General features: G+C 56.2%; 2 protein-coding genes across 2 annotated transcripts; both read right to left on the bottom strand.

Moving 5' to 3' along the window:
• Positions 1 to 5669: 5669 nt before the first annotated feature.
• Positions 5670 to 13698, bottom strand: TNNI1 (troponin I1, slow skeletal type). Its single transcript, XM_064635732.1, has 8 exons — positions 13598 to 13698; positions 11043 to 11083; positions 10209 to 10250; positions 9502 to 9633; positions 9325 to 9414; positions 8672 to 8848; positions 7240 to 7350; positions 5670 to 6915 (listed from the first exon to the last, which is right to left on the bottom strand). The coding sequence occupies exons 4-7, from the start codon at positions 9625 to 9627 to the stop codon at positions 7243 to 7245; spliced, it is 501 nt and encodes a 166-aa protein (XP_064491802.1). The 5' UTR covers positions 9628 to 9633; positions 10209 to 10250; positions 11043 to 11083; positions 13598 to 13698; the 3' UTR covers positions 5670 to 6915; positions 7240 to 7242.
• An 8083-nt stretch (positions 13699 to 21781) lies between these two features.
• PHLDA3 (pleckstrin homology like domain family A member 3) lies at positions 21782 to 27331 on the bottom strand. Its single transcript, XM_064635733.1, has 2 exons — positions 22840 to 27331; positions 21782 to 22443 (listed from the first exon to the last, which is right to left on the bottom strand). Exons 1-2 carry the CDS (start codon positions 23189 to 23191, stop codon positions 22322 to 22324), a joined length of 474 nt encoding a protein of 157 aa, XP_064491803.1. The 5' UTR covers positions 23192 to 27331; the 3' UTR covers positions 21782 to 22321.
• Between the last annotated feature and the right edge of the window lie 60 nt (positions 27332 to 27391).

Here is a 27391-nt window from a genome sequence, read left to right as displayed (position 1 = left end):
CGAGCAGGGCTTGTTCTCTGTCTTTCTTTCTTCTTGCAGCAACTGCTTGTCTTTCAAATGTTTTCATACATACAGAAAATTCCATGAGTTGTGGCATAAAGGGAAAAAAAATTACTTAAATGACCTCGCAAGCATCCTGCTAATTGCTAACAAACTATATATAGCAGTGGAGCATCCCTGAGCTACTATAAAGCAATAAAGTGTTCTGATTAATGCATGGCAAGCACTGCGCTTGCAAAACTCGTTGCCAAAGGATAGCACTGGAGCACAGGACTTAGCAGGATTTTCAAAAGGATTAGACTGAACGTGGCAGTGAAAGAACACCCCCAGCCAGGATCTCCACAGCAAAGGAATATAAAACCTCACAGTTTGTGATTCCCCATATTAATAAGATGGAGCAATTCTAGACGGACATTTAGTGTCTGGGGATTAGGCAGAGGATGAGCCTCTGTGACACTCACCCCTCACACTCCCCCAGATTTTATTTTCAGCTCAGAAACCTCCTGAGCTGAATGCAGTTTACTCTTTGAGATTTCTCAGTGGGTTTCTCCTCCATGGATTTGCCCAGTTTCACTCAAACCCAGGAAAATTTTTCGTGCTGAAAATATCCTTCAGCGAGAAGTTCCCAAGGTCTATTCCTCACTGCTGGAAAAAACTCCTCCTTTAACTTGGATGAGTCCTGCTGAGCTGTTCAACAGCACAAAGCATTGATCTCTCGTGGTTAGGGATTTTTGCTGCCATGGAGCTCAGGTTTGCCCTGATATTCCTCAGGTGTTTTCATGCCCACCATACTCCCAAGATACCCATCCCAAGCAGGCAAGAGCCAGCCCCAAGTCTGTCGTCTCATATATGAAGCCCTGTTGGATTTTTCCCTCTATGTATTACTTTATACTCCTCCAAACATCCTTTGCCATTTTATCCCCAAACTCCAAGTCCTGCCATATCCTTCTGAAGTCTGTGTCACCAGTCTTCACCTCTGCTGTGCTGAGTCCACAGGAATTATCAGCAGCAGTTTGTTATCTCACTACTGTTTCCTATCTGCTGGTTGATTATTTAGCTTTGCTTGGACTTTCCCTCTTAGCTGTGTCTGACCTAAAGATCTTTGCTTCTGGAAATTCAGGAAAGCTCATTGATGCCTTCAGCAAACACCAGTCACTTTGTGGAACCGGATTTCCCTTAACAAAGCTATTTTGGCTGCCCTGAGCTCACCACCCAAGCCCAGCCCAACCTGCAGGTCCCCAGAGCTGAAGGTGATGAAATGAAGGCAGAGGGGTGAGTCTGGGGGGGGAAGGGATGCTCAGGGGGGCCAGTCTGATGTTCATCCTGATCCACTCCATGCACCAGAATGTTGTATCTGCTGTTCCAGATCCACAGCCTGCAGAGGAAAGCTCTGTGCTCTGGGTACCACAGGACTGTGCTGTGAGCAGGAAAGCTCCGGGGCCAAACCACTTGGTACTCGCTCTGCCCAGGGGACCTGCATCTGCCTCAGAGAGGCCAGACCTTCACCTGATGCAGATCAGCAGAAGACACTCATTTATACCCACTTAGGAGCTAGATCAGATTCAACAGAGGGTATTTCTCTCTTGGGAACAGTGTCCTGTGTCTCATCCCGACACAGATCCTGTTTCTTTGGCTACAGGGCAGTGGAGAGCTTCCAGTTTCCACAACTGTGCTGTAATTAGGGCATTCCTCAGCCTCTCCTGGGGCCCAGCAGTGAACCCTCCACCTCCACCCTCTGTGTTGTGCTGGTTCCTCAGCATTAGCTGTGGCTCAGCTCCTCCCTCAGCTCCTCAAGCTTGTACCTGCTGTGGTGGAGGAGCAGCATCTGCCCAGGCTTCCCCCCTGGACTCGATGGCCACGAAAAGGGGTTTTTCACCCTTGCTCAGCTCCCTCCCATCTCTGCAGTGGTGCCACAGCTCCCAAAGGTCCCAGCTTCAAAAACCTCTGCTCTCCTTGTATCCCCGTGCTGGTGCTCTGCAGCACTGGGATGGTCCAGGGCTCTCCTTCCTCCACTACAATTCCTTCAGCTTTTGGAGAGAGGTGTGCCATGCACTGATGGTACAGGGATACCTCTGCTGTGAGAGGAAAGTCAGAGAGTGCCTGAAATTGGTGCGTGCTTGCTCAGAAACTGGACTAAAACTGACCATAGACTTTCCTGCAGGAAAGGAATAACCATTGTCCAAAGTGCCTCACACCCACCTCGCAAAGGGCCTTTTTCTATCTATTTCTTAACTTAAAAAAAAAAAAAGACAACTCTTGGTTCAGAAATTCCACCATGGTGCCTCACAGGTGCTAAATTATCCTTCAGGTTCCCACTCCATTCCCTGCAGATTGTCCTTCTCGGCAGATGCCACCCCTGTGATTCCCCAGATCTAACAATGACAAACAGTGGACATCCCAAAAGTGACGTCAGTGTAAACTTTTCCAGCCAAGGACAGAACCAGCCTGGCTCACTGCCAGCAGCTGCCTGTCAGACTGTACCCTCAGAGCACAGGGAATCACAGAATCACAGGATGCTTGGGGCTGGAAGGGACCTCTGGAGATCACCCAGTCCAACCCTCCTGCCAAAGAAGGGTCAGCTGGATCAGGTGACACAGGAAAACACATCCAGGTGGGGTTGGAATGTCTCCACAGAGGGAGACTCCACACTCTCCCTGGGCAGCGTTCCAGGGCTCTGCCACCTTCCGTGGGAAGTTCTTCCTGGTGTTGAAGTGGAACTTGTTGGGGTTTATTTTATGGCCATCACTCTTCCTCCTGTCACTGGGCACCACTGAATTAGTTGCAATTCATGAAAAATCTCTGAGCAGGGAGTGAGAGGGCTCAGGCCACAGCAAGGGAAGATGGACAAGACAGATGCACCCTGCTCACAGTGAGCACTGTACCCCAACCCAGCCCTGCTTCTCCCAGGGGCTGCAGCACCCCATTTTATACCATGGAGAACACACAGGACCAGCCTGTCCTTGGGGTGGAGGCTGCAGTGCCCAGGGTGACAAGATGGTTGTGCCATGGGACAAGTCCCAGGGTTGTGCCAAGACCTGCTGATTGAGCCATGGGGTTTAATCCTGCACCACAGAGGCCACAGAGGTCACAGGGGTACTGTTTAACCTTTACCACAGGGGACTGCAGCCTGGTGTCAGTCCTGTGCAGGGCAGGGTGCCACGGCCATAGTCAGAGGCCGTGGGATAAACTTTACCCCTTTCCACTGAGAGGTTGCCCATCACCACTAACCTTCCTCCCCATCCTGCCTCCACAGGTCCAGCCTCCAGCTGAGCTGCAAATACACTCAGGGAAATATTTGGGCACAGTTCAGATGTCTCTAAGCATGGCTGGGCAGCAAGAGCATTGTAGGAGAGGAAAGGACCATTTTACAACCAACCAGGAGGGATATTCTGGAAGGTCCTCATTGGACCAAGCTGCTTGCATCTCCCTCACTGCAGTTCTCCTGGCAAACCTTTTCCAGTAGAAAATCATTGGCTTGATCAATGTTTTTTTTCCACTGTCCAATTTCATTTGAAATTTGTGCAGTTCTAACTTTCCAGTGCTTTGCTTTGTGGTCTTTTGGCTGCAATGGAGCAAAATGTGGGACAGTTCCTCAGCTCAAGGAAACAGGACTGACTTCCAGTTCTACTGAAAGAAACACCATGTCATTAGTGACTCCTCCAGCATCAGTCTCTCTCCCTAAGAAAAGCCTTGTAAATCCCCTATTTGGGCAGAATTTCCAGTAAAAGGGGATTATTGTAGGGTTACCTTCTAATTCAGTGAGAAGAAATTGAGATTATTGTCATCTGGGAGGGAAATGACCGTGGGACTGCAGAGCTGGCCTGGCGTGAGGGAAGCCAGGGGCATCCAGGGATGAAAGGCTCCACCTTCCCCCTTTGCTAAGGGGAGAGCTGGGCTCCCAGCTGGCCCAAAGCCACAGAAGCAGCTCCAGAGGTGGAGAAGACTTGGCTCCCAGTCCCCTGATCCAAAACCAGGAGAGCCTCATGCTCAGAGCAGACAGTGGCATCTTCGCCTTGAGATTCAATCCCACTGAAGAGTTTTTTTTTCCTCCGTGTTTTTTCCATGTTCCTAATAAAACTGAAATCCATAAACCTTTGTTTTGCCATGACAGTCAGTGTGGTTTTCCACCAGAGAGGGATGAAAATGGGACACGGTGACTGGGGAGCATCATATGTTGGAAAAGCAGGGGAACTTGGAGAGCGAAGGGTTTTGGGGTTGGGTTTTTCTCTCCCCCTCGATCTAAAACACGAGGCAGCCACACAAAGCCACCTGACACCAAGTGCATGTGGGCCCCGGGACCTTGCTGAGCACACCCAGCCTGGCCCTCGCAGTGGCTGCAGAGTCACACTGGGGAGCCCTGAGGTTTTCCTCTGCAGCAATTTCGAGTCTCTTGGTGTGCAGGATCTGACGATGAGCTGGGCACTGGCACAGTTTGGCTGCATCAACTGGGGCCTGGTCCCACAGCACCCATCACCTGTAACGTCTTCCATCCCTCCCCACCCCAGAAACACCACCCCATTTTTTGTTGGGTTTTTTTCTTTAATTACCAAATTAGCATAATTGCACTAAGCTCAGAGCAACTGTTCTCAAACCTCGGTGTGCCATTTTCTGCTTATGTTCCAGGCCTGAAGAAGGATTTGTTTCCATGAATCCTCTCCTGCATTTTCCAGCTCTACCAGTTGGTCAGGTAGCAGTTATTACCTCTCCCTGCACATCTTTCTTCCTGTGCCAGGCTGGCTGCCGAGTGTGTGAGTTCCCTCTGGGGGAGTGCACACGGCGGGATCCCAGGACGCTGCCTGGGCACCGTTCCCGCTTGGGCACTGAGCTCGGAGGGGTGAGATCGTAGCCAAAAAGCCTTTTGCCTCCAGTGGTGGGACAGGTTGGGCCATGGCAGATCCTGGGATCTCACCATGAGTGATATCTGATCACTCCTCTGAGAGAGGAGTTGCTTGGGTTGGCCGAGACACGGACTCAGTTCCCAGAGCTGTGCCTGCCCAGAGCCTGTCCTGGGATGTGTGGGGTGAGGACAAGGGGTCACTGAGTCCTGGAGCCATGCCAGGCTGCAGCTGCTTAGCCAAATCAAGCTTGAATAGGAAAAAAATGGGTGGAAAAGGCTCTGTGTGCCATGCAACTGCTCCAGTCATGCAGGAGGATGCGGAGGGCCTGGAGGGTCAGGTGGAATGACAAAGATCATGCATCAGTGTTTGCTAATGGAACAAATGTGCATTTTCCAGCTAGCAGCCACCTCTGATCTACCCCTGATTTTGGGATGAGTTTTCATATGGGTTTTAAATCCTCTGCGAAGGAGCTGCTGGGTGTTGTGGCAGCCCGAGTGCCAGTGACCATGCTAGAAAGAAGGGTTCCCATCAGTCACCACCTACCCTCACCCTCTTTGTCCGGGGACAACAGTGAGCAGTTCAGCTCAGTATCCCTGAATTGGCCAAAGGAGGGGATGTGATGCCCAGAGCATTCCAGCTTCCAAACCAAAACCCACCTTTCCTTGCTTGCACTGTCAGCCACGAGTCTGCTGTGGAGAGTCCTGCAGGAGCCATCTGCATGGGGACACCCTTTTCTATCCCTAAGGAATTTAATGTTTCCCTGGGAAGATTGAGTTCCTTGGAAGTCACACACTTTTTGATGCTATTTCCTTCCAGCCATCTAGAGACCTGTACTTTGCTCCCAGTTTATTGCATTTTCTGCACTTTACAAGCTCACTACAAAGGGATGGGGTGTGCTGCAACACACCCACAGTGTGGTGTGGGTTTGAAACCATTGATGCTGTAATTCCTCTGGATACGTTGGGAACATGGACAAGGCACTGCTACACACACCAAAACCAGCACTCTGTGGGGCCTGAGCATCTCCTGCACTGCAACCAGCCAGAAGACCCAATATGGTGTGAATGCTCACTAATTCACCCCTCCTGCCCTGCTCTGGGGATGAGCTGACACATTTCCCAGCTGCTTTCACTCAACCAGATGCAGTCTGGGGAGCTGTGATACAGGAAATGATGGGGCTGGGGGGGAGCATGAGATTTTTGGCCTGAAAGGTGGATTTGTCTCGTGCTCTCCTGAAACACTGCTTGAATATAGCCTTGTAATGGGGCTGCCCCAATTCCCACAGCTCCCAGACCTGTGATGGGGCAGCTGGTGGGAGAGTTGGTGTCTTGGGGAGCAAGCTCTGAAGGCTTTTCTAAAACCAGAGGAAAGGGGGGTTTGGGGGAGCCAGCAGGTAGCTCTTTCACAGCCCCCCCAGTTGGTGGGTGGCAGGTTGGGGCATTGCTGGAGCCCAGCAAGGGTGGCCCATGCACAGGACCGGGGGGCTCAGCAGGGACGGTGGGACATGAGGGAGCAGCCTGGGGGCTGGAAGAGATGAGCTCAAAGCCAGTCTGAGCCCAGCATGTGCTGCTGGCCTGGGGGCCAGCACGGGGACAGTGCAGGGGGTCAGGAAAGGACCAGGGTGTCCTCCCCACCAGGCTGTGGAGCAGCCCCTGCCCCTGGCCAGTGTCCCCAGTGATGAGCCCACGCGATGCTCTGCCTGGGACACCGTCCTTTAATACATGTGCAGCCACACAGGGACATCTCAGGCTGCACCTGCCAGAGGATGGGGGAGAAGGAGAACCAGGAGCCGTCTCTGAGGCCTCTCTGCAGTGGTGGGAGGGGAGGGATGGCCAGTGGGCCCTTGGAGACAGCATGGCCCGTGCAGGTGATACTGGGGAGCTGCTGTGCCAGGGCTGAGCAGGAGCAGGGCTGATGGCAGTGCTGAAAGAAGGAAGCTCAGGTCTCCTTCCCACACAGTTGTCCACATGTTTCAGCTCAGTGGTGAATTCAGGGTAAGGGTGGAAAGAGCACAGAGGGGCAGTGAGGGAAAGGGAGGCAGGCAGCAGGGATGGGGCAGCTCTTCTTCCTGATGCTCCTGTGGGAAAGAAACAGAGCCGTGGGGCAGAGAGGAGGTTTGGGGCTGCTTTCAGCAGCCTGAAGTCAGTGTCAGCAATGCCCATGATGCACAGGACGAGTGTGACACGGGCAGCATGGACAAGCTGAGAGAGAACAGCTGCTGGCAGGGGCCCCATGGCAGGGATGTGCAGGACAGATACTTGTCCCAAGTGTGGGGTGGGACAGGGGGATGTGATGCCTTTCTTTTCCTGTAAGGATGGGGTTGGTTTCTGCATTTCCCTGGCCATAAGCACAGACTGGGATGCTGCAGGGAGCACAGGGGAAAGGAGGAGCAGGGCCCTACCTCTCACTGCCCCGTGGGGGACTTGGCAGCGTCGAACATCTTCTTTCTGCCCTCCATCCCCGACATGGCCTCCACGTTCTTGCGCCAGTCGCCCACTTCCACGGGGCGTTCCTGTGGGAGGGATGCAGGGATGCAGGGGCTGTGGGATGGGGGAGCAGCAGCCCCACGCTGTCCGTGCCCCTTGCACAGAGCCCTCGGCCCTGGAGCACAAGGAGCTGGGGGAGGCAGCTGCCCTGTTGCAAAGTCCCTCGACTGCAGATCCAGCTCTGCCGTGTGTCCCTGCATGTGGAGCTGACTGGGAAGGTCTGATCTCCTTGGAGATATCTGGATTCATGTGGATACTCCTCCCTCAAAGCCTGGCTAGATTGCATTCGTGCACTAGAAGGCACAGAAGTCCCAGAAAAATTTCTTTAGGAGTTCAAAACCAGCACTTGGGACTTCGGATCGACACCAACACACAGGGGCAGAGGTACAGACTCACTTCCTGCCTCGACTTTCCAGCTCCCATAAAACCCACCTCCACCTTCCCCAAGCTTTCAGAGGGGACTGGGATTGCTGCTGTGGCAGTGAGAGCCTGGCAGCCACTTCTGGAGCAGACAGGGGAGGTGATGGAAGCTCTGGGACCATGTGCAGGTGTCTGCTCTGCCAATCCACAGCATTCACAGATTACAAGCTGTGCCCCAACATCATCTCATGACATCTAAAATAAACCCAGATCCATTCACCACCTGGTGCTAAGGGCTGTAAGCACCCTTTTCCATCCAAAGGACTGGAAAAGTACTAGACTGGCAACAGGAGGAAAAAGGAAAAATAGTTGAAAATTGAGATCTCATCCAGTCTGCTGAGCTGAGACCAAAGGGTAAAAGCCCTCTGGGGAGGGCCCCTAGGAAAGCAGCACAGCTCTTGCTGTTGGGGCACCTGCACACCCCAGGCAGGTTTGGGCAATCCTCTTCATCACTGGTGTTGAGACTTTTCCCTCTCACACCTCTGCCAAGCTGGTGGGAACTCGGCTGTTTATCTCAGGTCAAGTGTGCTTGCTGGGCTGCTTTGTTTTATCTAATCTGGGTCTGGGAGGTCCCTGGGAGTTTTCTGGATGTTGTTGCTCCCAACAGGAGCTCTCCTGGTTCCCTGGAAAATCAAAGACCAAACTCTCTGCACATGCAGCCCAACAGTCGTGCCAAGGGGGGCCAAATGAAAGACACCCATGTGCTCTAGGAAGGAAGAGCACCATGGACATAGCCCCAAATCTCACTTGTTACCATCCACCTGGCCTGGTCAAACTGCTCCTACGTGATCCTATGACATCCCACAACGAGCAGTGCCTCACAAGGCTCTTTCTGAGGCTGACAAGGGATGACAAGGGCACCCTGGAGAAGGTCAAGGGCATTCCTAGCAAGTATCTCCATCTCCGGCCTCCAGAAGAGTCACCCACCTTCTCCGTGTCCTCCTTCTTGACAGACTTCAGGTTAGCTCTGAGATCCATGGACACCTTGTGCTTGGAGCCCAGCAGAGCCCTCAGCATGGCATCAGCAGAGACGCGGACTCGGCGCAGGGGGGGCCGCTTGAACTTCCCTCGGAGATCAAGGACTTTGATTTTCAGATCTTTGATCTGCAGGTTGAGGGAAGGAGGGTGAGTGGGAGGTCACTGCATGGCTGCTTTGCATGAAGGGTGTGTGAAGCAGGAGTCTCTGCTGACACTGAGCCCCAGAGGGATCTGCGCCTCTCCTGCAGCCACGAGGACCATTCTCACCAAGGGACTGTCCACCCAAGCACAGAGCTGCTGTCATGGCTTCATCCCAGCTGGCTCAGATGGCAGCTGTACCATGAGAGACTCTCAGACCCACACAGTGTGACCAGGAGAGCGAGGAGGTTGCCTGTGGCCCCCGTGGACAGTCTGAGTTCCCTTGGGCAGGGATGGACCTTGTGCTGAGTGGTGCCTTGCAGAGCAAACACCAGCCCTTAGATAACCCTGGTGCATGTCCCACATCTGAGCTCAATCCAGTCCCTGTCAGACCCCCATGGAGGCCAGAGCTACCCCCTGGGAGGGAGTTTCTGCAGAGGCAAACAGCCCGTCCTGCCTCCTACCTCCCGGGTGTTATGGTTGCACTTCGCCTCAATGTCGTATCTCTCTTCATCCACAATCTCAACCTTCTCATGCAGCTCCCTGCACAGGTCCTGGGGGCCAAGCACAACGAGAGAGCAGTGAGTGAGGCCCCTCCATGCTCCCAAGGAGCTCACTCGACCCTTAGACCTGAGAAATACCTGGAGCTGGCTCAAGGAAAGCCCACTGGTGTGCAGCGGTGTAATCCGCTCCGACAGGTATCTCTCCTTTTCTGACTGCTTGTCCACGATCTCCTGATCCCACTCCTCCTTGGCTTTTGCCAGCATCAAACTCTACGAGCACAAGTCAATGGCAGAAGCGTGAACAGGCTCCTTTGTTCCCCCCCGAGCCTACTTGTTCAACATCTGTAGGATGGGACAGTCCCGTCTGCCAAACCTCCTCCCGCTATAGCTGTGCCCCAAACACACATCAAAACTTCCCTACACCTTTTGTGTGGGGACCCCAAAGGCAGAGGGAGCAGCAGAACCCCCTGGGGCTGTGGTCCCGATGGGTGCTGACGTTGGCACTCTCTTTGCTCTGCTTGGGCATTAAATGTTTATCCCAAGCCACATCCCGGGGAGCGCCCAGGCTTATGCTGCAGAGCTGCTGGAGCACCAACACAGGGGCTGTGGCTTCACAGCTGAAGGTGTCAGAGCCTCTCCCCACCTTAGTGAAGGGGAGGTGAGGGGAGGTTTGTTTGGTGCTTGGACCACAAAGCCCACATGAGTGAGAAGACAAGTGGTGGGATAGGAGCTGCTCCCATATTTGTGCCATTCCTCATCACTGTCCCACCAACCACGCACTCCAACCCCAGCTCCTTTCCCCCAGCAACACAAATCCCAGGGAGTTTCCAACCCTCAGGACTCACCTTCAACAAGAGTTTGCGTGAGGCTGTGATCTTGGATTTTCTCTAGGGGAAAGGGGAGGAAAAAGAAAACACCCTTTGAAAACAAACTCACAACAAACGCAGAGCAGCATCGAGATCACTCCTGAAGGGAAAGGCACTTACCTCCCTGCAGGCAGGTGAGCAGCCAGGAAGGAATAAGAAACAAGAGAAGAAAACAGGGCATCAGTGAGAGCAAAAAAAAAGAGGGAACAGTTAAAGAAAGCATCTTGTGTGATTGCAGTTGGTTCCTTATTTCTGGAATGTTCCTTATTTCTGGCTCACCAGCATGTGAGCCAGGTCTGAGATGGTGCTCGCTGGAAATGCAGTGGTGGGACTGCTCAGAAAGCCAAAATGCCACTCAGATGCCTCAGCTGAGTCAACAGGGTGCCCACCCTGCCAGTCCCAGCTCAGTCCCTGCAGTTCGGGCCACAACACTCTCATCCACCCTCTCCCTGAGCAGCCAGGGATGTTTGGATCCTGCTCAGGTTTGAAGGGCTGGGGCTTTGAAGGGAGGTTTCTCCCTTCTCTGCACACCAGAGAACATGTTCTATTTGTACAATGTGCTATGAGGAGCCTCACAGCAAATCAAGTGAGGTGCTGCCCACCTCAGACCCACATTCTAGGATGCAGGAAAGCTTAAAGGTTTGAATTGTGACATCGAAATCACTAATGAGTGTTATTTAAAGACAGTTTTTTGCAAGGGGAATGCCACAGTAGTCTTCAGCTGGGGCCAGGCTCCCAGTTGAACCCCTCCAAGCTCAGACTGCACGAGCAGCCAGGAGAGGGTTTAGTGAATCCCAGGGGACCAAGTGCTACTTACGGCTCTGGCATCGCGGCGATGTGCTGTTGCCCTTCGCCTGCCGAAAAAAAAAAAAATAAGAGGGAAGAAGGTGAAACAAACGTGCAAATCCCAAATCCACACAAAGCCAGAAAGCAGCGACAGAAGGATCCCGAGGTCCGGTGCTGCCCCGCGCTGTCGGCCGAGGGAAGCGGCTCCGCAGCCTCCACAGCGCCGTGAAACACCGGGACGAGCCGTCTGGCTCCGAGGAAACCTGATTTCATTTCGGGCAAGCTCCAACCTGCCGCCAGCCGGCCCCGCAGGACTCGGGCTCCTGATCCTCGGGGGTTTTCCCAAGCACGGAGCTGTTCTCCCGCCGGCTGCATCACCCGCCCCAGCTCGGAGCGAGGGGATGGAGGGGAGTGTGGCTGGAAATCTCGGGAGAAATGGGGGGCCTTGGGACTCCCCGCACTGTGTCGGCTCTGGGAGTCCTGTCCTGCAGTCCCTTGAGGGCAACGGCAGGGATGGGGGAGCCAAAACTCATCTAGGGAGTGATGGAGCAAGGGGCACCACCTCTGCCATGGAGCCAGGCTGGCAAAGCTGGGAGTGCTGAGCCTGGAGAAGAGAAGACTCCTGGGAGACCTTACAGCTCCTTCCAGTGCCTAAAGGGGCTCCAAGAGAGCTGGAGAGGGACTTGGACAAGGGATGGAGTGACAGGACAAGGAGGACTGGCTTCCCACTGCCAGAGGGCAGGGTTAGGTGGGATATTGGGAAGAAATTCCTGGCTGTGAGGGTGGGGAGGCCCTGGCACAGGCTGCCCAGTGAAGCTGTGGCTGCCCCATCCCTGGAAGTGTCCAAGGCCAGGTTGGACGGGGCTTGGAGCAACCTGGGCTGGTGGAAGGTGTCCCTGCCCATAGCAGGGGGTGGAATGGGATGAGCTTTGAGGTCCCTTCCAACCCAAACCATTCTGGGATTCAGTAAGTCACAGCCCACAGTTGAGGAGGTTCCTTTAGCAGCCCCATCCCTGGTGAAACACTCAGGGTTTCATATTTTATATTTGCTTGGTAATCTCATGCCTTGGCAGCTGCTCCAGACTGTGCTGCCTCCCTCACTCCCCCAGCCCCACCACTGGCACTGCCCTCTCTTGCCAAGGAACTGGGGCACTGTGTGAACCCCAGTAACAGAAAAATACGTGGCAAAATGCCAATCATTTTTTATTCTTTTTCTCTTTCCAACCAGCAGTGGCAACCTGATGCCAATATTTTAGAAAGAAACAGTATTTTCCAGGGGTCTTTTTAGTCCTTTTCCTTAGAAGTGAAATGGCCACACTGGGATTTTTTTTTCCCCTGATCATTTTGCGTCCCCCTAAATTTGCAAAGTGGTTTAAACCCGAAGATTCCTGCTGGGGGAAAGAAAACGGAACAATTCTGTCTCAAAATGCTGCTGCCAGGTGTGCGTGCAGCCTGTGCCGAGCAAGTCCCAGGGCACCTCCTGGCTCTGTCCACTTGTCCCTGTCCCCTCCCTGCATTCCCTGCAGCCTGGCCAGAGCTGTGTCCTGAAGGAATGGAGCTTGGGGGGTGAAATACCATAAAATCCCAGAAAGAATCTCTCCCAGAGCCTCCCAGATCCCTAGATTTACAAGGAAAAACCCCAAGAACAGGAGGGTTTTTTTCCACATCAGTCAGAGCCACCTGTTTCATGCCTTTTGGGAGGTTTTTCATGCCATGACAAACATCCCAAAGGAAACAAATCAGCACTGGTGCAGGTTGGGTCCCAGCTGCTCCCCCCTGGTTTATATCAGTGGTGGCAGAAGAGCCTTTGTCTCTCTGGAGGTGACAGGGGCTGAGTGAAGCCTCTCAGTGTCCCCAGTGTTCCCCGTTGGAGCAAAGCCCAGTGTCCCAACGAGGTGGGATCCACACAGCACCTCAGCCTGATGACCTCTACCAAGGTCAGTCAATTTTTAGGGGCAAATAGTTCCAAACTGCCCTCCCAGAGGACAGCCAAGACTCAGCTGTGCTGGTAAGACATCCCCAGCAATCCCCAGTGCCAGGACTTTTGAGATCCAGCTGGATCTGGAGCATCCACAAGAGACTTTGATGGGGATGAGAGGATCTGGACAAGCTAATCCTGCACTGTTTGCACTCACCCAGCTGTGAGCCAAACACAGTCAATCCTGACATCCTTCCCCATCCCCGGGGAGACAAACCACAAGCACACTCCTAGTTAAGACAATGCCACACTCTGCCCCTGCCCTTGAAGCTCACACCAGTGAGCAGCTAGACTGGGACACACAGGGAAATGCTCCCCAGAGCAGCCCTGTTTGCCAGTTTTCTGAAAAAAAACAATCAAATATCAGCTCCAAAATATTTCTCCCCATTGCACCTTCACCAATCCTCTCTCCAAGAGCAGAGGGAATGTCTGATCCACCTCAGAGAGGGGGAGACATTCAAATTCCCATCCCTCCCTTCCACGCCACCACCACATGCGAGTGCCACGGGTCTCACCCGTGTCACCCCCAGCACGGGTCTCACCCGTGTCACCCCCAGCACACCCAAGGGGCCTCGGGCAGGGGGACCCCGGGGCAGTGCCTTACCTGGGGCTGTGCAGGAGGGAGGTGATGCCTGGCCCCCGGAGAGCCACAAGTGCAGGGGGCCAGCAGCCGAGGGGGAGTATTGAATGGCAGCCCTGCCTGTAAGTGGTCAGTAAAAATAGCACAAATCCCCTGCTGCTGCAGGCGTTTGCTGTGAGCCCCAGCATGCTGTGACGTGCTGCACACACCTGGGGCACTGGCTGGGGCACGGGGTGACACACACAGCACCCCTGTGTTAGTGCCCGCATGTCTCAGGGCCCCCCATGAGCTCCCCTTGACTTGGGGAATTCCGGGGCTGTTTGCATGTGGATCATCCCAGAAGGGTTTGGGTTCGAACAGACCTTAAAACTCGTCTTGTTGTACCCCCCTGCCATGGGCAGGGACACCTTCCACTATTCCAGGTTGCTCCAAGCCTTGTCCAGCCTGGCCTTGGACACTTCCAGGGATGGGGCAGCCACAGCTTCTTTGGGCAACCTGTGCCAGGGCCTCCCCACCCTCACAGCCAGGAATTCCTTCCCAGTATCCCATCTAACCCTGCCCTCTGGCAGTGGGAAACCATTCCCCCTTGTCCTGTCACTCTATTCCTTGTCCAGCTCTCTTGGAGCCCCTTTAGGCACTGGAATCCCCCCAGCTTGGGCAGCACTTGCTGCTCACAGGGGTGTTGTGTGTGAACACATGGAGGTACCAGCTCAGGCTGACCAGGCTGTGATAGTGATGCCCATGGGGATGAGGTGTATCCTCGTGGCACCTCTGCCTTGCTCCTCTCTGATGTGAAACAGCACCAGAGATGCTGCAATACCCCTGAGTCTTTCTGGGGGAGACAGAACCTATGAGCTGAAACACTGCAGTGCTTTTCCTTTACAGAAAATCTCTTGATTTTTTTTTTCCTTTCTTTTTGTTGTGTGGTTTGTTTTTTTTTTCCTTTTATTTCTTTTCTTTTTTGCTTTCAGTAGGTCTCTGCTGGGTTGGGGGTGGGGCGTTGTGAGCCTGGGGAGATGCTGCAGTGTTGACCCCCCTGCATGATGGGACATACACAGAACGATGTCCCCAGAGCAGCACTGGCCAAGGGACTTCCTGGGAGCCACCAGAGCCACCAGAGAAGAGGATAAACCCCCTGAGCCAGGTTGCTGAGGGGTGATGGGCTAAAACATGGATTTGGGACCAAGGAGCTGTCCCCCTTTGGGGAGAAGGTCCATCCAGTCTCCCTCAGTACAGCCCAGTGGGTTGGGATGCTCAAGCAACTTTGAGCCTCTCACCAGCCCTGAAGTTTTCCCAATGAAATTCCTGAAAAGCAGAGAAAAAGCTGCTGTCTCACCCCCCTGCACCCTACAAAGCCCCTTGCCCAGTGCCCCTGTGGAAGGAGGCTTTGCATGGCAGAGAATCACAGGGCAAGCAACACCTGTTCCCTGTGATATTTTTAGGGACAAATTTAGGAGCAAACAATTCCCAGCGTGGGGCCCAGCGGGACAATGCCCGGTATGTTAATCCTGGGGCTATTATGGTCACGGAGGGACACACAGCTGCCTGCGTGGGGCAGGTCCTGAGGTGGGGGGCAAAGACAGCCCCCCCACCCCGCAGAGCCAGGGATGCAGGGCCTCCTTCCCCCTGCCCTGACACCTGCTGGGAGATGGGTGATGGTGACAGTGGCGGTGCCATCCTTGTGTGAATTGCACTAAACAAATCCCAGTGGGCAGGGGGAAACCCCCCTGTGCCCACCCACCTCGGGGACCCCTCCAAGGACCTCTCCCCTTCCCTGGCTCTGAGAGCCAGTGCAGCAGATCTGCTCCAGGCTGCAGAGAGGAGGAGGATTTAAACCACCCCATTAGACCTTTATAAGGCAAAAGCCCCATGGGGCCAGGCCTCCTGCATCTTTCCTCCCAGCTGCCTTGGGATTGTTTTCGGAGCACAGAGGAGCCAAAATTAGCCTGTGACAAAGGCACTGCATTCCCACAGCTCCCGCTGCCCGGGGATGGGATGGGGGCTGCTTCAGATGCCATTTGCTCCAGGCTCAGGTTTCATCCTCTGCTGGGACCCGGAGTGAGGAGGAGGAAAGGGCAGGCAAGGGATGGGGTAGTGGGACCCCTCGACTTGGGGCTTCCCCATCTGTTTCAAAGCTCCAGCACTGCCGTGGGGGACTGCAGCAGCAGAAGTGGCAGAAGCCCGGGATCTCCCATCCCTCCTCCCCAGCTGACATGATGGGGATGTTTCAGGTCTCCAACCCCAGCTCACAAACCACAGTGAGCTGCCTCAAGGTGAGGGGGCTGTTTTATCAGGTACCACCTGAGGTTGTGCATCACTCTGAGCTTCTGGGGGGTAGGAAGGATCAGGATCTATGGGGCAGAGCAGTGCTGAGGCCCAATTCAAAGCACAGTAATATCCCTATTACTGAGAGCCACTGATTGAAGTGAAGGGTCCCCATGGGCTGCCACCAAGGGGATGGATGTCGACAGAAAATTCCCAGAGAGCTGCATGGGGCGGTCAGACCCACCCAGGACCAAGTCCCCAGGGACAGCTGTTTGTCCCTAACCATCCCCATGACCTACAGGTCACCTGTGTTTGGTCTCTTATGAGAGGCCCCCTTGGCATGTGTTTAGATGGATGGGGCAGTTTCTCTCTCCCTCTGGACATACCAAGTCCCTGGAGGGTGTTGGTGATTCCTCATCCTTGGACATCAGCCTCACAAATGTGGCAGGGGCTTCCACATCTGCCCTCTGACTTTGGGAAAACCACAATGGTCTCTGGCTCCTCAGGGTCTTGGGACTCCAAATTCAAAGGTATCTGACCCCTGTGAGCAGTTTAGTTGTCCCACATGAAGCCAATCCGCCTGAAGAAATGGACTTGCAGCGATCTCTTTCCCTCTCTGGAGCCTTCCCATCCATCCCATCCTTGCCCTCTTCCAAGCACCGTCCTAGTTTTGACAACCCTGGTGGAATTTGCAAAGACAACAACAGACTCCCCAGGGCATCCAGGACAGACTTAGAAACAACAGCTGAGCCTCTGGTGTCCTTTGCGACCGAACCTCCAAACAAGTCCATCCCAACCCTCAGCTGCCAGTCTCAGAGCCAGCCCCCCGTGCCAGGCAGAGGGCAGGGGACCACCGGCTGCCTCAGGGACAGAGGATGCCTCACAGACTCACCATGGGGGTAGGAGAAGGTTTTCCCTCTGTGAGACAGCTCAGAGACAAGGGGACATTGAGGTCACCTCCTCCAAGGTGACTGCAAGGCTGCAGGGTCACGTTGCAGTGAAATCGTGAGGGTCCATGGGACTTGTCCTGATCACAGAATTACAGAATCAGCTGGGTTGGAAAGGACCTCTGAGATCATCAAGTCCAACCCTTGATCCAACCCCGCCGTGGTTCCCAGCCCATGGCACTGATGCCACATCCAGTCTCATCTTAAAAACCTCCAGGGACAGAGAGTCCACCACTTCCCTGGGCAGCCCATTCCAATGCCTGATTAGCCTCTCTGTAAAGAATTTCTTCCTAATATCCAACCTAAACCTCCCCTGGCAGAGCTTAAGACCGAGCCCTCTTGTCTTACTGATACCTGCCTGGGAGAAGAGACCAACTCTCACCTGGCTCCCCCCTCCTGTCAGGGAGTTGTAGAGAGTGATGAGATCTCCCCTGAGCCTTCTCCAGGCTAAATAACCCCAGCTCCCTCAGCCTCTCCTCACAGGACTTGTGCTCCAGTCCCTTCACCAGCCTTGTTGCTCTTGATGATTGGTTCCACCTGGGTGTTTCTCCTACAGATCATCTGGCAGCTCTCACCCCTCACGAGCTGCTGGAAGGGTCCATCGAGTCCCACCTGCTCCATGGATTGGTGACAGCAGGGGTGAAAACCTCCAGAATGTTCTCCAACAGCTGATGCTTTCTGCAGCCCTGGGAAGGATTCCCTCACTCTGCTGCATCTGTGAGTGAGTCCCACCAGACCTGGGCAATGCCCCGAGGCACCAAAGCAGAGCAGGCAGTGGGGACAGCCATGGAGATGGAAAGTGCACCAGAATTTGGATAATCATCACAGCCCAACCTGGCAACCAGCACAGCCCCAGGCCAAACCCCAAACATGCCCCACAGGGCTGAGACACCTCTCCCAGCTCAGGGATCTCCACCCCTTTGCAGGAGCCCCAGGACACCCACATCTCCTGCTGCCCAGCAGGGCAGATGCTTCTCATCCCTTTGGGATCTGCTGCTCCTTGTCCTGGTCTCCCAGGGCGAACACAGCTGATCCTGCAGCTGGAGAGCCCCATCTTCTCCAGCCACAGCCCCTGTTGTCAGAACCCCAACCTGACTGGATATCCTCTTGTACGTGGTGCAGCTGGGGATGGTGCCTGTGACAGCCCCTTCATCCATGGCCATGAGACTGATCCTTCCCACTTGGCTGCAGGCAGCAAATCCACGTGGGAGCAGCTGTGGGGCTGCATCCAAAAGCAGGACAATTTCCCTAAAATGTGAGAAACACCTTCCACTCCTAGAAATGTTGTGGGACAATTTGTTTTTCTCATCTTGGGTACTCTGGGGAGATGTGAAATGTTTGCAGGTGTCAAAGCTGAGGAGGGTTCTTGGAAAGCCAGCAGGCCCTTTATGAACAGCACATGCTCCTGCCTTGTGCCACTGGCACATAGAAACGTCTTTACTAAATAAGGAGGAATTATCTACTTTGGGATAGTGGGAAGACATTATTGAAATGGAGCTGAGCCACCCACTGAAGACTTTAAGCTTTCCATGGTTTTGCCAAGTGACACATGAAACCTTCCTAATGTTGATCTTGTCAGCTCCTATAACCAGGAGGAAGATATTGGCTCTTCTGTGTCAGTGGGTGGCCACGGTTCAGCAGCGATGTCAGTTTGCATATCCCAAAATCCAGGCTGCTTTTCAGCCTGAGGCAAAATATTCCACAGGAAAAATAGAAGACTATTCCAAATAATCCAAAATTTCCGGCCCAGGCAGGGACCCTGATACACTTTTTGGACATTTTCAGGGTATTTCCAGGCCCTCCCACCTGCCTCTGAGACACTTGATGCATCTCAGCATCCCCTTTTGGCTGGAACGGGCCACCCCCACTCCCAGAGCAGCCCAGTGACTCCTGTTCAGGGATGGTGGGTGACAGATGGAGGCTGGGATGTGCTGGTTGGTCCATCTGCAGTTCCAGCAATGTGTGGTCCCTGTTTTTGTTTCTTTCTGATGAGCTCCAACCCTCCCACTGGCTCCCATAGCCCCAGTCCACTGGTGGGTGGTGGTCACAGCCACACTCCTCAGCCTCCCTGGGACACCCTCTCCAAGACACACCACCAGAACACTGTGGAACCCCCACTGCAATACCTGCAATCCCTGTCTGGGCCCCCTCAGCATCCCAAGCTCCATGTTTTGACAACAGCATTTCTTCCTACACCCAAATCCAAGAGGACTTCGGTGGAGGTGGCCAAGCCCCCCCCAGCAGTGGTGTGGACATCCTGGCCCTCTGCTCCCCTGGAGTGTGGGCACACAGACATCACAGGGCTCTGGGAAGTTTTCCAGCTGGGCAGTGGGCAGGTGTTGGCTTCCAAACCAAAATCCAGTGATTTAGGAACTGTAGTTGAGGATGGTCAACAATGAAATAACTTTAGGATCATCTGAAGGAAGTCAGACCCAAAGACATGACCCAAAGCTAAAAAACCAGAGCACTGCTTGCTATGGCCGTGATTTCCTTTTCTTTTCACTTTTGCATGAGGAAAGATCACCCACAAAGTCAGGGATGGTCACAGAGAAGTGAGGCAGTGCCAGCCTCTCCACAGGGCACACGGTGGTGGAGGAGGTACACATGGTCTCACCTGCCAAAAGCATTGGCACCATCACCCCCACTGCCCTCCCTGGCACTTGGGGGGGGGGTCCAGCCAGCCCCAAACCGACCCCAAACCCAGAGCTTGGATTTCATCAGGTGGAAAAAAAGGGCCCTGAACCTCCTCCTTCCCCCTCTCCTGCACTTACTGCACCCCCAGGGTGCTGCAGGGAAGGTGCCAGTCCCTGCCCCCTGGGTGCTGGCAGAGCCCCTGCCCCAGGCCGAGGCACAGGGCAGCCCCCAGCCCGGGCAGAGCAGCCCCAGCACCGGGGCACCTTTGGAGAAGTGCAGGGAGGGCTGATGGAGCGGGGGCACTGCGGGGCTGGGAGCAGAAAAGCCAGATTTTCAGGCTCCTGCCTTTGAAGTCCCACAGCTCCAGGGCACCTCGCTGCATTTTGGGGCTCTGCACTGAGCCCCAGCTCTACCTGGGGGCCCTGGCACTGGGGTCCCCTGGCCTCATTGAACCAGGAGCCCGTGTGCTGGAGGGGCTGCGAGGCCACATACCTACCAACCCCGTGTTTTGCCTCAGTGTCCCCACCTCTGGAGGCATTAGAAACACTTCCCATGGTCCTCTCCCTGCTTTTCAGGCTGGCTGGGAGTGTGCTGGCACCACATCCCTGGTGCTGGGGGACACACCAGCCGCCGGCCCTGGCCCTGCTCTGCTTCCTCCCTGCCCGAGTCACTTGGCTATTTGTTTGTTTTTCAGCCTCTGGGTGACCTTTTCCTCTGCATGAGTAATTCAGCCCTCACAGGCAGCAGGTGAAGCTGTCCCACCTCCCACCTGCATGGCACCCCCTCTGCTCTCACCCCCAGCCTCAGCTCCCAGGGTCAGGAATCTGCCCAGAGAGGATGGGTTGGGCAGATGTGTGTGTCTGCACACAAGGAACTCCCAAACCTGGGGGGTTTGGGGAGCAGTGCAGGCCCTGGAGGATACGTGGTCCAGGGGCCCTGGCTTTGGGTCGGTCAGCAGAGCGATGGGGGGCTCAGGGTGGGGATGGAAAAGCTTGGCTTTCCTCAGGCCTGGGCCCAAAATGCTGACATAGCAATTTGGCTTCTCTTTCTCTTCCTCTCCCTCTATTAACTGCCCACGTTTCTCCCCAGCTCATGGGTACTGTGGTCTCTCTGCTGCCTCACCCATCCATACACAGCAGATGTGCCACAGCCAGGGCTGGCACTTACAGCCACACACATCTTGACCATTTTCTCCCCCAGTTTGTTGCTGGCAGTTGGAAAACATAAAATAGCTATTTATGGTGAGCAAGAGAGAAGAAAAGCCAAAAATGGGGAGTCACACTGCCCAAAACTGGCAACTTTGGAAACCCCCCTTGCACTGGGTTGTCCCCACCCCTGGTACCCTCCACAGCACAGGCTCAGGATGAATGCCCTGACTCAGGGAGCTGGAGATTTAAGAAAAACCTCAGGAGAGAGATCCTTGCCATGGAAATGCTGTGTGAGCACCAGCACCTTCCTGACAGCCCCATTTTCTTCCAAAATACGTGTGGGGATCTGTTTTGGGGGCTGGTCCACACAAGGCTCCACACCTAGAACATCTCCTGTGGATGGGGGACCAGGTCCCACCATCCCTGGAGCCCACCATGTTCCTGCCATAGCAGTGGGATGGTGCAAAGCTCCATCTGCACCGTGTTTGGGTCCAGCTCCATCTATGTGCCCCCCCAACTCGCCCCCCCAGCTTCTCTCCACTCACAAGCCAGCGGGCTCTCAGCAAACACAGCTCTGAGAACCAGGTGGCCAAGGAGGCTTCCTTGGGTGGAAAAACACCTAAATGCCTGTTCCAGCACTGAGCCAGCACAAGCCTGACCCTGCACGGTGAGCAGGCTCCAGCCACGCCACCATCCCTCCCCGGAGCCACCTTGGCTCTGCCCTGGCACGGGGACAGGACCCCGTGGGCCCCATGGGGTCTGGCAGAGGTGGCTGGTGTGCAGGCTGGGGCCAGCAGCCACAGCCCGAGGGGACAGGACACTGCTCTCCCCGGTTCCCACGCGGCCGGGCGATCTCCGGCAGGATCTGCGGCGCCCGCAGCCGCGGGGCTGGGGCTCAGGCTCCGGCTTGCGGAGCTCGGTGGCTCCAGGCGCTGCTGTCTGCGCTGCCTGTCGGGGCAGGGCCGTCCCTTCCCCTGCCTGCAGAGCCAGAGCGCTGCTCCCGCGTCGCCTGCCCACAAACCACCGTGGGAATCCCTGGGGACACGGGAGCAGTGGGATGGGTGACCAGAGAGGCTCGGGGCGGCAGTGGGGGGGCTTTGGAGCCCGACTGTGGGACGCTGGTTTAGGGGGATGCCAACAATGGGCAAAGCTCTGTACAGGATTTGTGCTCTCCTCTACACTGCAGGGTCCCACAGATCAAAGCAACACCAGGGTAAGAAGCAGAAGGTCCTGTTTGGGGACACTTTTGGTACAAGGAGTGGGGGTCCCCAGTGCCCTCCCAGCATTCCCCATCATCTCAAGGACATCCCAGGGTAGGACAAAGTCCAGCCCCTTCTCAACATGGGGGCTCAGGGGGATCCGTGTCCCCAGCCACATCCATCTGTCCCAGTGTCACTGTCACACAGGCAGAGCTCCCTGTTCCACTGCTTCCTTCGGGCACAGCCTCATCCATCCCCTGTCCCGCAGGAGAGGCCCAGGTGTCCCCACCAGTGCACCAAGGTCCTGCACATGTCAGCTGAAGGGTGGTGGGCCCCTGGACAAGGATGTCACCTCCTGCCATGTCCAGAGCCCCAGATGGTAGCCATGGCTGTGTCCTTTGCCCCTTCGTGCCAAGGGGATGTGGCTTGGCCCCTGCTGCCGTGCCAGGCCAGCCCCTGCAGTGCCTCTGTCCTGCCCCAGGGCAGGGGGAGCCAGTGCCCGCACTGGCCTCTCTGGGGCCACCGTCCTTGTCCTTGGGCTGCACAGTGGTGGCCTCACTTGCCCGCTGGGATCCCATTCTCCCCACCTCCTGCCGAGCCGAGAGCCATCTCCATCCGACTCCTTGGATGCTGCATGTCCATGGGCTGTCCCACTGGGGCTGTGTCGAACTGCACCACTGCAGAGAGAAGGCGCCTGTCACCCACCTGGCCAGTGCTGGGACACGGGGCAGGGCCCAGCCCTGAGGGGACTGGGGTCCAGAGCCAGCCACCATCCCCACCCCATCCCACGTGCAAGATGGAAAAGGGTCCCATGACCCTCAGGCCACCACAGACAGAGGGAGGATGATAGAAAGTCCCTCTCCAGAGATGTGGGGGGATAAAAACCTATGGGGGCGTCCTAGCCAGTGTGGGGGGACACAGGACCACCACCCTTGCAGACCACCCGAATCCATGGGACCTCTGTGATTCCCTTGGGGAAGCCAAACCCCTCAGAGATGGGACCTGGTGGCCAGGGACCTCCTCCCCCAGTGGGTCCTGCCCCCCAAGCCGCGGTGCAGCGGCGGGTCCGGTACCTGCTCGGCAGCTGTGCCGGGCGCGGACGACCTGGATCGCCTGCTGGTTCTTGAAGCGGACGAGGCCCATGGTGATCTCGGCGTTCCAGCCCGGGTCCTCCTGGGCGCAGCGGAAGTCAATCTCGTGGCTGTCGTCCATCACCACCGTGAAGTAGATGTGCCGCTCCTTCCACTCCACGCACTCCACCGCCTTCATGCGGGCGAAGCTCAGCTCCTTGCGCCGCGAGCCCTTGGGCTCGAAGAGCTGCAGCCCCTTCTCTGTCAGCAGGCACCGCTTCTTCTTCCAGAGCTGTAGCAGCCCCCCGCTCCGCTTCTCCAGCACCCCCTCCCTCAGCACCTTCTCGGGGGTCATAGCGGCCCCTCGGCCCCCAGGATCCTCAGCACCTCGTGTGGGCTCAGCCAGGCATCACCCGCTGGGGGATTTCCAGCCCCTTCACCTCAGAGCTGAGCTTCCCGGGGCCGGGACCCCCACGGTGGCCGTGCTGCCCTCGGGGCTCTCCCCGCCCTGCGCTCCCACCTCTCAGAAAGGGTGAGCAGTGGGGTGCCCCATGCCGACCCCAGCCCTGTTGCTGGGGCTCTGCTCCCTGCCCCGTGCAGCGTGTGGGATCCCGGCGCCGCGTGCCCCAGGAGCTGTCGCTACATGCCCGGCCGCTCTCCCACTCGCATTCCTCCCGCCTCGCCTGGCCCCTCCTGCGCTCAGGCTCCCTTCACGCCCAGGCGAAGCCCGGCCAGGCCCCACTTCACCCAGGAGGTGCTTTTGGGGTGCCTGCAGGCAGGTGCTGCCCCATGGTCCTTGTGTGAACAGGCAGGGTGTGGGATGGCTCTGCACGGCAGCAGTGCCAGGGCAGGGCTCAGGGACTTGTGCACGGCAGCCCAGGCATGGAGTGCAGGGCCAGATGTTGGGGTGCAGTACCAGCTGTTGGGGGTACAGCACCAGCTGTTGGGGGTACAGCACCAGCTGTTGCGGGGTGCAGCCCCACCGGCACAGGGCTATAGGGTGCAGTGCTAGTGGGCACAGTCAGCTAGCTGTGGGGTGCAGTACCAGCTGGACAGGGGACCCTGCATAAAATGCCAGCTAGGAAGGGGTTACAGAGTGCAGTGCCAACAGGGTTGGGGGGCTGTGCAGGGCAGTGCCAGCGAGGAAGGCACAAGGGGGTGCAGTGCCAGGGCAAGGGGTTACGGGGTGCAGTGCCAGCAGGGGCAGGGGGCTATGGGGTTCAGTGCCAGCCAGAGCATGGGGTTATGAGCTGCATTGACAGCCAGGGCAGGGGGTTATGTGGTGTTGTGCCAGCTGCAACAGAGGCCTGTGGGTGCAGCACCAGCCAGGCAGGGGCTCTGGGGACCACTGGGTGCAGTCCAAGAGGGGAGTCAAAAGCAGAGAGCAGACAGTAGCAATGGGAACAACCCTTGACACCCACCACCCACCCAGCCACGCATCCAGGGATGCTGGGCCACCCCTCAGCACACAGAGCTCCCATGCCCCAAATCTGCTGAGTCAGGGATTTGAAGTCCCCAGGCTGTCCCACAGCAAGGACCAGCATCCCCCAGCCTCGTGTGACCTGTGCAGGGGGATAAGCTGTCGGAGCGGGGCTGGGACAGCACAGCACAGCCCAGTCCCGCCTGAGCCCTCCCTCCCCTGCAGCAAAACACCAGTCTCCTTTCCAGCCCGTCTCGTTCCCGGCCACTGCAGCTCTGTCTGTTCCCGTGCCAGCACCTGGCACCGAGGGGTTCATGGTGCCATGCTGGGCTGCCAGGGGGACATCTGGGCACTTGTGCTGGCCGTGGGCTGCCGGACAGGGTGACGGTCACAGCCTGTTGGGCTACTGGATGTGCCCCCACAGATGTTGAGGGTGTGGTTCCTTCACCCAGGTGAGGTCTGGAATCGGAAAAGGTTCCTCCAGAGATGTGCCAGGGCCATCGATTGGGGCTGGAGGCACCGATCAGCCCATGGCTCCTTGGCACACAGCCACTGCCCCAGCGCTCCCCTCCTGGATCCCCCTGCCCGTGCCCCTGCAGATCACAGCCCCGCGGAGCCCCCGGCTGGAGCCCCTCTTCCCCCAGTCCCTCCATCCTTCCTTCCCGGTCCTTCCCGGGGGCTTCGCTTGCAGCTGGCGTGGCCAGGGGGCAAGTCTGCAGCGGTGATGAGATGCACCTCATTATCCCTCATTAAGAGGGCAGGGCGGCTGTCGGAGCCAGGAACTGGTTCGTGCTCCCTGGGGCCAACCTCACCACGCTGGCAGAGATCCCGGTGTCCCAGGAGACCCGGGCTCCTGACGTCAGGTGGCCCCGGCTCCCCTGCGGCCCTCACCACCCCCACAGTCGGGGGGCCAGTGCCTCCCCGAAGGTCACCTGAGCACCCCAGCACCTCCAGGAGGAGCAGATGTGTGGGTTCCTTTCCACAGGCTGTTTTCCCACGCACAGGTAAAGCTCAGCTCTGGGGATGCTGAGCCCTGGAAGCTTGGGGGTGAGTAGTTTTGGGATGGTTGCTCCCAGTGCTGCTCTGGTAAGCTGGGATGGCTGTGGGCAGTTTTGTCTCAGCATCCAGCTCAAGCTCCATCCTCACAGCACAAGGGAGAGCCAAGGGCTGCTAAACCCTCTGCCCAAGACGCCAGCTCTGCTGCTTACTGTGCTCTCTGCCTTTCTGGGCTCCAGCCACCAAGGGAAGGTGATGGGCCCACAGCTGTGGGTGTGAAGGAGCTTTGACAAGGTCCTTCCCGCTCTCCTCTCCCTGTCTGTCTGTTCCCAGATCCATAGAGCAGGAGGCCCATCCTGCTGGGCTGCCTGGGGGATGACCTTGCAGCTCCTGCTCTCCAGCAAAGCCAACAGGACTCGCTGTGCCAGGCTGCTCCGTGGGCCACCCACGGTCCCCACGCTCATCCCATCCACACAGAGCCCTCAGGGCAGGTAACAGGGCTCAGTCCTGCCCTGAGGTGACATCCCCTGCCACAAGGGCCACTGGCCACGGGGCTCAGAGGCTCCAGTCTGACCCTTTAAGTGGTGTCATCACCACCAGGCTCCAGGGTCCTTGGCCACGAGCTGACCCTCTGGTTCATCTCTTCAGGGGCAGGTTTGGGTCCCACAGCCCCTTTCCAAGGCTGGCAGGCCCCCAAGGGGTGCAAACTGTTGGACACAGCCAGGGTCTGCTGCCTCTAAAGGGAGCTGGACGCCCCTGGGGCCGGGGCCCTGCTGTGCTCAGTGACCAGCAGATGGTCAGAGCTGTCCCGCTGCAGGGCAGGGGATGTCCAAAACACACATCTCATCTCTCCCAGCCTGTCTCCAGAGCAGAGGGGCTCCCACTCCTCCCCTCTCTGACAGAACCTCTACAGCTATGGGCAGAAGGGACTAAAGACTGACTTGTTGTGGTTTTATTGACTAACTAGCATTGCTTGAGCATGATCCAGTCTGTGGCACATCCAGCTGACATGCTGCAGCAGCTCAACATCCTCCATATGCTCCTGGAGAAGGCAGCAGCTTCCTGACCCCCCTCGTGCCTCCATGGGGAAGCAGGGCCTCTGCCAAGTGAAGGAACCAGGTTTCTGCCTCCACACTGAGGGTAGTACATGAGCCCTCTGTGCTGCAGCTCCCGACCCCACCACATCCTTGCACCTGGGCTGCTGCTCCACATGTCAAATGCCACCATCAAACCCAACCACACACCCCAGAGCAAAGGGACATGCTAGATTCTGGGTCCCAGGCTGGCAAACCTGGAGGGGGGGGAATTTTTGGAGGTGTTAAAGAGCTTACTCCCCATCTCAGCTTCAAAACCACCATGGGTGTTCAAAACCATGAGGGTGCAATGAACAGCAGAAAGTGCTTGAGTTGATAAAGGAGCCCAGGTCCTGCCCCACCAAAGGATTTCTACCTCTGTTGTGCTTCTCAGAACACTACCCATCTCATTTGCTCAACCACAATGTCTATAACTTTAAAAAACCCCAGAAGTAAATTCCCTGTGGAGTTCCTGATTCTGAGCTGCACTGAAGCTGAGCTGTGGGTATGTCACACCGGTCCAACAAGAGAATCACAGAAAGGGAGTAAAGAGTTTAGATGAAAACTAATTAAACCTGGGCAGCTGCCAAACTGGAGGCTTAATGATCCTCAAGCTGCTAAAAATCCAGGGAGTAGGTGAAAAGCTGTTAATTATTTGGCACTGCTGGGTACGCCTATTTGGAGAGGTGCCACCTAAAAGCACTGATAAGGGTTTTGATAGGGTGAGCACACATGTTGTGCTACTGACACACCCCAGAAGGGCTGTCCTGGGCCTCCCAGCATCAACCACTGCTTTTGGAATAGTTATCCCCATCCCTGGAAGTGTTGAAGGTCAGGCTGGACAGGGCTTGGAGAAACCTGGTCTAGTGAAAGGTGTCCCTGCCCGTGGCAGGGGTTGGAACGAGATAGGCTTTAATGTCTCCTCCAATCCAAACCATTCTATGATGATCCATAGTGGGAGCAGGGGGAGAGCCCAGCTAAGCTGCCCTGCAGAACTCAGCACTGACACATTCCTGCCAAACCACAAATGCCAACACTTCTCCTCCTCCCTTCACCTCCTGACCTC

Source organism: Pseudopipra pipra, chromosome 25 (genome assembly GCF_036250125.1).
Source record: "Pseudopipra pipra isolate bDixPip1 chromosome 25, bDixPip1.hap1, whole genome shotgun sequence".
NCBI lineage: Eukaryota > Metazoa > Chordata > Aves > Passeriformes > Pipridae > Pseudopipra > Pseudopipra pipra.
The sequence above is the reverse complement of the archived record's forward strand: the minus strand, read 5'-3'. Positions and strand labels throughout refer to the sequence as shown.

Coding starts and splice junctions, on each gene's coding strand:
- TNNI1 (XM_064635732.1), bottom strand. CDS start 9,627: ATGCTGGCAAAAGCCAAGGAGGAGTGGGATCAGGAGATCGTGGACAAG. Junction 9,415..9,501: donor TTTCCTTGAGCCAGCTCCAG/GTATTTCTCAGG, acceptor CTTGGCCCCCAG/GACCTGTGCAGGGAGCTGCA. Junction 7,351..8,671: donor AGAAGGAGGACACGGAGAAG/GTGGGTGACTCT, acceptor TCCCTCCCACAG/GAACGCCCCGTGGAAGTGGG.
- PHLDA3 (XM_064635733.1), bottom strand. CDS start 23,191: ATGACCCCCGAGAAGGTGCTGAGGGAGGGGGTGCTGGAGAAGCGGAGC. Junction 22,444..22,839: donor CCGGCACAGCTGCCGAGCAG/GTACCGGACCCG, acceptor TTCTCTCTGCAG/TGGTGCAGTTCGACACAGCC.